An 11,062-nucleotide genomic window follows, 5' to 3' on the forward strand; every position below is an offset into this window, starting at 1 on the left:
GAAACCCTATTTCTAGCAAATTACAAAAAAAAAAAATTAGCTGGGCATGGTGGCATGCACCTGTAGTGCCACTTACTGAAAAGGCTGAGGTGAGATGATTGCTTGAGCCCAGGAGGTGGAGGCTGCAGTGAGCTGTGACGGCACCATTGTACTGCATTCCAGCCTGGGTGACAGAGCAAGACCTTGTCTCAAAAAAAAAAAGTCTTGGTACAAAGTGTTCTTTAAAAAGATCTATTAACCCCACATATGAGTACACATTTTTATATCAGATTTTAAAGGCTCTGATCACTTGACAAAATTACTTAATACTCAATTCTGAGTATAAATAAACTTGTCAATGGGGTTCTGTGTCAAATGCTGTAAGAGAGTCCTCAAATTAGAAGAAACCCATAGCAACACCTTTTGTAAGAGTCAGAAACAGTTTCAAGTCTGCTTATAATAAGTTCAGGTTGAATTTCAGGCTTGGCTATCTTTCAATTTTGACATCTCAAGAATGGTAATAATGACAAGAGGAAGGCAGATATTGAGCAGTTCTGCTTTAAAGTCTCTCTCAGACAGTTTGCATTTTTCAGCCACATGCAGAACTAACAAGCTCCCTAAAATAACGAAATTCCTTCACTCACATTTTCTTTATGTCCCAGGACTTTGAGACTGAGGAAGGTTAAGATAAATGCCTTCCCAGCAAAATCTGACAACTGCCTCGGTTATATTCTGAGAGAAGGGGGTCCGTGGGGAGAGCAGCATCACAACGTTGTCACAAACGTATCACAGGCCCTTCCAGACGTTTCCTGTAAGTACAAAACTCATTATTTCAAAATTCCTGCGGATTACAAAACATCTCTGAATTATAAAATCAGAGATTTTCCACAATACTCATATTTTTGTAAATATTACATGATATTTTTTATTTCCAGGTGTGGTATATAAAATCGACAGCTTACAGTAAGAAATATTTCTTATGACAAAACACTTCTTATGCACTGTATTGCTTTTAGTTTTGAATTATTTCAAGGCATATTAGAAAATGAAAAAAGATAAAAGATCTTCAGTATATCTAAGATTAAATGAACCAAGTTACTTAATTCAGTGATTTCCATATCAACGATGTGACTACAAGTTAAAAGTGCGGAAGTCCTAAGTGTCTCTTCCTGAGAAATTTCCCATTCAGGGCTCAAGAGCACAACACTTTTATTAGCGTTTCTCTGGGGAATCAGCTGGCATTTCTCTGTCTCTGCAAACTGGACAGCAGGTTCCTTTCAGCAATTCAGGACTGGGACAGGGAGCCGGGGGACAAGTCTCCACCGTACAGGTGATCTGGCCACTCTGAAAGGTAACGTGCACATATCATCTCCATGTTTCTTAAAGATAAATAAATGTTTCTTATAATACACATAATCTAATAAGCTGTCTGTCTCAATATGATAAAAACTGCTCTGGATATGAGATCATTTTTCATGATTTCTATTCATTCTTTCTACACATTTGCAGCACAAAGAGCATGGCTGCCCTATAAAATGTTACTTACCTTACTGTACCATATGGTAGGATATGCTGAGGAAGTTCATTCATTTCTAGAGGGCTGGAAATAATCAGCTCTCTTCAAAAGGCAAACGAAATAACGAATACTGAGCTTTTTTTTTTTTGGTGGATAACATGACAACACTTTTTTATTTTTCCATAGAATTGTGTAGTTGACCAAGTACCTTTTAGCAGCGTTTATAATTAGCCTAACTGGAGAATAATGAGATGAACTCAAGTCCCAGGCTGTCTCAGTTTACTTGTTGACATAAACTTCTTAGCCTTGGTTCCCTCGTCCATCAGTGAACATGGAAAGTGCTCATTAGATGGCTATACTTTTTAAATCAATAATCAAAAGCTTCAAACTTTCACACCAGTACCTTGATCTTAAAAATATGCCTAGAATCTACTGACATAAAGTATTTTTTTTCTCCTTTTGAATTTTTCAAGTATGTTTCAACCGGTTGGCTGGGAGAAGTGAAAGGGGGAGGTGAAGGGGAAAACTCGCAGCACGCACCTCACAGACGCAGTGAGTGCAGTCTTCCTTCATCCAGCGCTCCTCGGCCTTCCTTGGAACCCCTTTAACATCTGTACACCCTGCCTGCCTCAGGCGTGCCTCCAGCTTGTTTATCTGAAAGGGGAGGCAAAGGAAAGAAGACTGGGAATTGAAGCGGAGAGCAACAAAGCCGATCAATAACGTGGTTTGATGAAACGTTCTATTCTGTAAGCACACACCTAAAAGGCAAACGAAACTTCAAAGCTTACATAATTTTTCTTAACATTTTTCCCCGGAACTTAATGAGCTTGAATCATTCAGTGTCCAAACTAATAAACCGTTTTGTAGGTGTGAAAAAATATTGAACACAGACCTAGACTTTGAAATAGTTAATTTCTAAAGGAAGGAAAATTAAAATCAAATGAGTGAAATTACATATTTGGAAAATCTTCTCAATAAACATAAATATAAATTCAACTAAAAAGTATTTTATTTATTTTTGTCCCCCAAGTTGTTATAAAATAACATTTATTTAACAAATATTTATTAAGTAAAGATGAAAGCAAGCGAACCAGGGTCTCTCCGACTTTACAATTTGGTAGAAAGTCCAATAAACCACAGCTGTAAGCCATTAGGTAATGAAGGTCTTTAGGAATCCCAGGAGGAGCAGGAGGGAAGTTAATATGGTCTGGCTGTGTGTCCCCACCCAATCTCATGTTGAATTGTAATTCCAAATGTTGGGGGAGGGACCTGCTGGGAAGTGACTGAATCTTAGGGGCAGATTTCCCGCATGCTGTTCTTGTGATAGTGAGTTCTCATGATGGTTTAGAAATACGTGGCACTTCCTCCCTCATTTGCTCTCTCTCCTGCTGCTATGTGGCTTCTCCTTTGCCTTCCACCATGACTGTAAGCTTCCTGAGGCCTCCCAGTCATGCTTCCTGTTAATGCTAAGGAACTGTGAGTTAATTAAACCTATTTTCTTCATAAATTACCCAGTGTCAGTTACTTCTTTATTGCAGTGTGAGAATGAACTAACACAGAAGCTATACTGAGTTCTGCCTCAGGAAATGAGGGGATACCTTATATTATGGACTGAACTGTGTTCCCCAGAAATTCAGAAGTTAAAGCTCTAATCCCCAGTGGGACTATGTTTGGGCAGAGGAACTCTAAGGATGTCATGAAGGTTAAATGAGGTCATGGGAGTGGAGCTCTAACCCAATAGCATCGGCCTCCTTGTAAAATGAGGAAGAGACACCAGACATGCTCACATAGGGAAAGCTGTGTGAGGACACAGAGAGATGGTCACCATCAGGAAGCCAAGGAGTGCGCCATTGGAAGAAACTGTCCCTACTGACACCTTGATCATGAACTTTCCGCCCCCAGACTGTGAAAAAATAAACTGTTTATGTTACCTATTCTCTTGTATTCTGTAATGGTATCTGAGCAGGCTAGTATATGGAAAAAAGCATGTGAGTTGTGAAAGACAACCATGTCTTTCAGGAGAACAAGCAGGGAAAAGGCATTTCAGGCAACTGGAAAAAAGTGTATGTATGTGTTAAAGCATGGGCACCACAAACAGATCAGTATTCCAGAAATGTATATTTTTCTCCCCTCCGTTGTTGGGGAGATCCACAGAGAACATGTTAATGGAAATTGAGGTGGGATGAATGGGCAGCAAAGAAAATTAGGACCTTAAAAGTCACATAAATTAATTAACTACAGTCTCCAGGCAATGGGAAATAAAATCACAATAATCACTCAAGTGGTAACATGAAGGATCACTGGTGAGAAACTAGCAAGGTGACCCATATGGACTTCACTGAAGAAGGAGGGAGTGAGACTCAAAAGAGTCATGTAGCAGGTAGAGGAGGTTAAATAGATGTGGGTTGAAGGAGAACAGAAGAACCTAAAATAGTTCCAAAGAATTTCCAGTTTTCATCAGGTGCATAAAGGATGAGATGATACTCACCAAGATATTGTTCTAGAAAATACAATCCAAAGGAATGATAATGTATAAAGAAATTAAACATTTTTAATTGAAAGGGATTTTTAAGACTAATGGAGATAACATAATTTTTATGAAAGAAGAGTTTACATCCAAGAATACTGGATGATTTGTATAAGCTACAGCCGCATTTTCATGTGTTGAATTTTGCCCCCACCAAAAATTTGTCTGATGAAGTCTTCACACCCTCTACCCTAGAATGTGACCATATTTGGAGATAGGGACCATATAGAGACAATTAAGGTAAACTGAGCTCTCTAAGATGAGTCCTAATCCAGTATGACTGGTGTATGTATAAAACAATGAGACTGGCACATGGATACGCACAGAGAGAAGACCATAACAAAATGTAAAGAGAAGGCAACCATCTTCAAGCTGAGAAGAGAGGCCTCCGAAGTCAAGCCTGCCAACGCCTTGATCTCAAGCCTCTAGATTCCAGAACTGTGATAAAATAAAATTTATTTTGTTGAAGCCACCTAATGTGTGGTATTTAATAGAGTATACCTAGAAAATTAATGCAAACACCACGAGGTACAGACCCAATATCTTCAAATGACTTTATTGTACATATGAATCATACTGGATCTATCCATTAACAAGTGTTCTTTCCAGGTTTTTCTGATCACTGTTATTTGGTTGGAGATTGCATCATAATGTCAAACACTGACTAAGGTGGTATCTATGACGAAAATTATTGTGCCCAAGACAAATTTTGAGTAAGCAACTGACCAAACTGGATGGCTGGATCAGAAAAGTGATTATTTATTTTTAAACAGTTATTGAGCATCTGCTGTTTGAGAGATTCTTAGCTAGGCCTAAAGGAGACTCAAATGATAATAATCTAGGGTTTCTATTCTTATGAGTCTGTGGTCTGGCAAGGAAGAGTGAATTTGTACAAAAAATAAATATGGTGCAGGCCCAGATGTGTGCCATAAGAGTACACACACATGAAAGTTCACGGAAAAACAAATTACTTTTAGAAATAAGGGATGAGAAAGGTAGTTCTCAGGGAAGAATTTACAAATTAAGTGGTACTTGAGTTAGGACATCAATAAAGGTTGTATTTGGACCTGAGAGCGTGTACGCACATGAGGTTATAGAATGGGGGAAGGGAAAAGACATTTTAACTAGAGAGAAAATGTATAAATGAAGTAAAAAAGAGGGGAAGGTGAACAATTTCAGCGGGGGTAGCACATAACATACGAGAAATGGGTTATTTGGAAAATCAATTAAAACATGGGTTAGGATTACGTTGTAAAGATCCTTAAATAACATGAACTCAGACTTCACTGAGAAAGCAAAAAGTCTTGATGTGAAATAATTTTTATTCTGTAAATTCTTTTCACCAATTTGTAGTAGGACAGCAGGATTGGATCTCAGAAGATAACTTAGCTTGAGTGCCTACCTTGGACAGTGGCATCCACCCATTAATTACCAAATAGATACATTTAGTACCTGATATGTACCAGTTAATACACTAATAAACTAGCAAGGCTTGATCCCTGACTTTAGCTGAGCAGTGAGAATGGAGAAAATGATAAGACAAATACTACAATGCAGGCTGGAATGACAGGGCTTCACAAGGACCAGATAAAAACCAAATAATCCATTGCTTGAGTGGGTTCATGGGTTTGAAGTATGAAAATCAGAAAAAAATCTCTGAAGATACAAATGAGTGTGTCCTAGCAGACATTAGGACACACAGAAAACTTTTATTTCCAAAAGTACTAGGAAAATGTATATCTATTCTAAACTTCAGGCACTTAGAACAGTAAAGCTTTTTCTAATTTAAATAAAATTACAAATTAATAAATTATTTAAGGGAAACAGTTTTCGGTTCCTGTTTTTTGTTGTTTCGTTTTGTTGTTTTGAGACAGTGTCATTTTGTCACCCAAGCTGGAGTACAGTGGCATGATCACGGCTCACTGTATCCTCAACCTCCAGGGCTCAAGTGATCCTGCCCCGTCAGCCTCCCAAGTAGCTGGAACCACAGGGGCACGTCATCATCTCCAGCTAATTTTTATTGTTCCTGTTGTTTGGTAAAGATGAGGTCTCGCTATGTTGCCCAGGCTAATATTGAACTCCTGGGCTCAAGCGATCCTCCTGTCTTGGCTTCCCAACGTGCTGGGATTACAGGCATAAACCACCACATCCTACCCTAAGAAGGGAAATAAATAGTTTAAGAATCTGGTATGTACCATAAATATAAGAAATACAGTACAGGGCAGTTTTATTCCAGGCTTAACTACAAAGCCTTGATAATGAAAGGATATAATTTTCCTTTTCTTATCACCCCATGTGTTCTTTGTTAGTATATAAAAATGTCATTGATTTTGTACATGTTTGTCTTGGGTTTACCTTGTATCCTATAACCTTGCTCAACTCATTTATTAATTTTAGCAGTATTTTTGCAGATTCCTTGAGATTTCCTATGCAGGTAGCTGTATCATCTGAAAATAGTTTTACTTCTTCCTTTACAATCTATAGGCCTTTTCCTTTTCTTGACTTATTGCACTGGCAAGAACTTCCAGCATTAGGTTGAACAAGAGAGGTGAGAATGGACATCCTTGCCTTGTTTTCAGTATCCTGCAATTTTAGGGAGAAAACATTCAAGCATTCACCATTCAGCATGTAAATGGCAGGGTACTGTTTCCCTTTTGCTGCTTTCCACATGTTTTTCTTTTTATTTTGTTTTCAGAAGTGTGACTATGATGCATCTTGGTGTGCATTTCTTTGGAATTGCCCTCGCCCTCTCTCTTCCTTCCAACCAAGACTTGGATGACATAAATTTTGGAGGTTTTATGACAATCCCACAGGCCTCTGAGGCTCTGCTCATCCTGTTTTTGTATATGCTGTCTCTGTTGTTAAGAACGTATAATTGCTAGTCTTCTATCTTCCAGTTCACTGATTCTTTCCCCTCTGATCTCTATTCCGCTTTGAGCCCATCTATTGATCTTTTTTATTTCTGTTCTTGTAGTTTTCAGCTCCAAAATCTCCATCTGGTTTCTCTCTGTGCCTTGTCTTATTCTGATGTAATTTTTCATCCATTTTTCATTTGTTTCCAAGTGTGTTTGAAATTGCTCATTGAAGCATTTTTTATGACTGCCTTAAAATCTTTTCAGGTAACTGCAACATCTCTATCACTTCAGTGTTGACTGTCTTTTTTTCATTCCATTTGGGATCCTCCTGGTACTTGGTATGATGAATTATTTCCTATTGAAATCTGGAGGCTTTGGATCTTACTTAAGCCTTCTGTTTTAGGTGTTTTCCTCTGAAACTGCTCTGGCATGGGAAGAGGGGTCCCGCATTGTTACTGCCATGTGAGAGCAGACGTCCAGGTGCCCTCCTTGGCCTCTGTTGAACACACAAAGTGGCTCTCTTCATTACTGCTGGGTGGAGTTGGGGTTCTGGCTCCGTCAGGTCTTCTGTTTACCCTCCTGGATGGGAGGTGTACTATTCTGTGACTCCTCCCCACATAGCCTCCATGCACCTCAGGATGGAGAAGGGCAGGGCAGCCTCATCGAGAGCACTTGCAGCCTCCACTAGGCCTTTTCTGCAACCACTCACTGGATGGGGAGGGACTCCTCATTCCCGATGGGTGAGGGCAGAAACCCAGTCTCCCCCTGTAACCCCAAGCTTTTGAGTGCATTTATCGGGCAGGGTGAAACCCTGGTTTCCTACTTGGTTTTCTCAGACAGCAGCCTCAAGGGGTCCTAGGTGTCTCAGTATAGTCTGGAGAGGGTGAAAGCTGCCTCCTCACTTGGCCTTTGCTGATCTTGCTGGAGGTGGGGGGCCACAGTTTCGTCTGTGGTGTTTGGCTGGGGTAGACTGGTTATTGTCTAGAAGTTACCTGCATTGCTAGGCCTCCCATTTTCTGGCCTGTTGTCTGGACAGACTCAGGTTTTGTTGGGCCTGGGCAGTCCCTCCCTCACCTCCAGCAGAAGGAAAGAACCCTTCCAGCATTTTGATCTCAGATTCTAGCCTCCAGCACCGTAAGACAATTCTAATTTGGAAGCTGCTTACTCTGTGGTACTTTGTTACAGCATTTCTTGTGAATCAACACAATTCCCATCAGAGGCTCTCCAGACACATTCTTTTCCAGTTTCATGCTTCTAAATAAAAAGATGATTCTGTAGATTCAAATGTATAAATCTTCTTTTGCTTAAGAAAATGTAACTCCTAAAGCCACCTTAGAAATCCAATCAGAAAAGTAGATGACCAAAAAACATGATTTTCGTTAAAACTGATCAAGAGAGAAGGCCTACTCTTGTAAGTATGGAATCCCATTTTATGAAAACATACTGAGACGTTTCTTTGAGTCTGACATTCACTAATCAATTTATTGAAAACTACAAGTATGGAAGTATTAGGTATTTACTGGCATATTTTCCTGAATTTTGGTCAGTCGTATAATCATTTGTCCCTGACGCCTATCCAATTTTGTTACTGAAGCTTCCCCCACTAAAGATAGATTGTGGTAGACTGTATTGTTTTGTTCACAAAATTAAGTGGTCCACTCTAGCAGGCCTTTCTCCGCAGTCCCTTCTGGCTGCCATGTCTGGGGTATATACCTCACTCCTGATGCCTCAGCTTTAGCTCCATAACATGCCCTGGATAATGGTCCATGAGAGGGACTAATGAAAGCCATAAATGGAGATGCTTTAAACACCAGTCCCAGCATTGCCTATCTCCTTCTGCAACAAGAAGGTAATCTCCAGATAGAGATGCTTCCTCCTCTGGGTTGGAGGATTGAAAAACTGTGGAGCAGAGACACAGCTAAACCCCAAAAAGCATGCAACACAAGTGAGAAACAATCTTCCTAGCCATGAACCAAGATTTGGGTTGTTACCAGAGTATTAACTTCACAAAACCTGTTTTATTCATGGCTTAACCTAGACCATGCCACTATATAAAACACAAGTGAAAGAAAAAAATCTGATCAAAACAACAAGAATCACCAAGTTATTTTCTTCAGTGATGGCCTTGATACAGTCATGTATGTGTCTGTTCACTGGGAGCTGTATGGAAACAGTTAAGGAAAAGTCGGAAGAGGTTTCTTGTTAACCAACTCACGTTGCTGAAAATCTTTTGTATGCAAAATTAAAGGGGGTAATGGAAAGTACTGCAAAATCAGAACTACATAAGCTTGATCTATAAAGTCAAGGGCCCGCCAAGACTCAATCTTGGAAAGTTCAATACTTCTGCTCAGTGTACTGAAGATGCATCTCCAGATATTTTATGCAAGAGCATAGCCCATAAACCTGAAGAGCCACATCTCTTACAAGACACCAGGACTTCTGTTGAAAACAGCTTCTGCTTCCTCTGTTTTAAATTGGCAAAGAAATCTCTCTGTGTTCAGAAATACGATGAGTAAAACATAAAGCAACTCCAGCATTAGCTCCAGCATTTGGCAAGCTTATAAATCATCACACCCATCCTCATGACAAGAAAAACTGGACACACTGAAAATCAATAAATTTCTTAGTGAGCTAAGGTTGCAGGGCAAACTACTAAGGTGAAATCTGAAGAGACAGGAGGATAACAAGAGAGGCAGCAATCAAGATCTGCTTACCTAGAACAGACTGACTGAGCCTTGTGCCATCCAGGTAGGAACACCTTGATGGTTAGTTTTATGAGTCAGCCTGGAGAGTGCTTTTGGATGAGATTAACATTGAAACTAGTGAACTCTGGGTAAAGCAGATTGCCCTCCATAATGTGGGTAGGCCTCATCCTACCAGCTGAAGACCTGAATAGAACACAAATAGCAGCCTCCCTCAGCGAGACTGACTTCTCCAGCAGATGGCCTTTGACTTCATCTGCACCATCAGCTGTCCTAGGTCTTCAGCCTGTCAGGTCAAGATTTCAGACTGTATAGCCTCCATAACTGTGTGAGCCAATGTCTTTTAATACATACATCAGACAGACAGACAGACGTTTCCTATTAGTTCTAGTTCTCTGGAGAACTCTGACTAATACAAACACTTAAATGGTAATTTTAAGAAGTTGCTGGAGGCTTCCTCCACTTTTTTGCTAGAGTCAGACCCTGAACAAATAGAAGGATGCCCACCTACACTGGGAAGGGCACCCACCTTTCTCAGTCCACCCATCCTAATGCTAATCTCTTCAGAAACACTCTCACAGACACATCCAGAAATACTGTTTAACCAGATAGCTGGGCATCCCATGATCCAGAATTTGACACGTAAAATTAACTCAAGGTTAAAATTAGCACACTCAAGGTGGCAGGGGAAAGAATCTGTTGACCAGAAGGTATGGCAATAGTCACTTGCCAAACTAACATGCAAAGAGAAAACAGAATGAAAAACTAACAGAAAATAGAAGAACTACAAGGCAGTATTAAAAAAAAAAAAGTGGCTATTCAGGATCTATTATAATTCCATCTAAATTTTTATAGGCTGTTTCATTTCTGCAAAAATGGCATCTTAGTTTGTTAGGGCTGCCATAACAAAATATCACAGATTAGGTAGCCTAAACAACAGAAATGTATTTTCTCACAGTTCCAGAGGCTGAAAGTCCAAAATCAAGGCGCCAGCAAGGCTGATTTCTTCGGAGACCTTTCTCTTGGCTTGCAGATGGTTATCAACTACATTTCACATTATGAGGTACTGGGGATTAGAACTCAACAAGAAAATTTGAGGAATAGATACAATTTAGTCCATAACACTCACCCTTTGAATCCCTAAAAGTCACGTCTTTCTCAAGTGCAAAATAATCAATTCACTCCATCCCAATCGCCCTCAAAGTCTTAATCCATTCCAATTCCCAAATCTCATTAAAATATCATCTAAACCGGCCGGGCGCGGTGGCTCAAGCCTATAATCCCAGCACTTTGGGAGGCCGAGGCGGGTGGATCATGAGGTCAAGAGATCGAGACCATCCTGGTCAGCACGGTGAAACCCCGTCTCTACTAAAAAAATACAAAAAATTAGCTGGGCATGGTGGCGCGTGCTTGTAATCCCAGCTACTCAGGAGGCTGAGGCAGGAGAATTGCCTGAACCCAGGAGGCGGAGGTTGCGGTGAGC

The 11,062-nt window shown here is 40.1% G+C and overlaps 1 protein-coding gene across 1 annotated transcript in view; it reads right to left on the minus strand.

Moving 5' to 3' along the window:
• Positions 1-884: 884 nt before the first annotated feature.
• PXDNL (peroxidasin like) overlaps positions 885-11,062 on the minus strand; it is a 456,288-nt gene continuing 446,110 nt past the window's right edge. The window contains exons 22-23 of the mRNA XM_017531766.1: positions 2,036-2,149; positions 885-1,323 (exon numbers count right to left, since the gene is read on the minus strand). Of these exons, the coding sequence (XP_017387255.1) occupies positions 1,192-1,323; positions 2,036-2,149 (246 nt within the window). The 3' untranslated portion in view covers positions 885-1,191. The remainder of the gene's footprint in view (positions 1,324-2,035; positions 2,150-11,062) is intronic.

Source organism: Cebus imitator, unplaced genomic scaffold, assembly GCF_001604975.1.
Source record: "Cebus imitator isolate Cc_AM_T3 unplaced genomic scaffold, Cebus_imitator-1.0 Scaffold73, whole genome shotgun sequence".
Classification (NCBI taxonomy): domain Eukaryota; kingdom Metazoa; phylum Chordata; class Mammalia; order Primates; family Cebidae; genus Cebus; species Cebus imitator.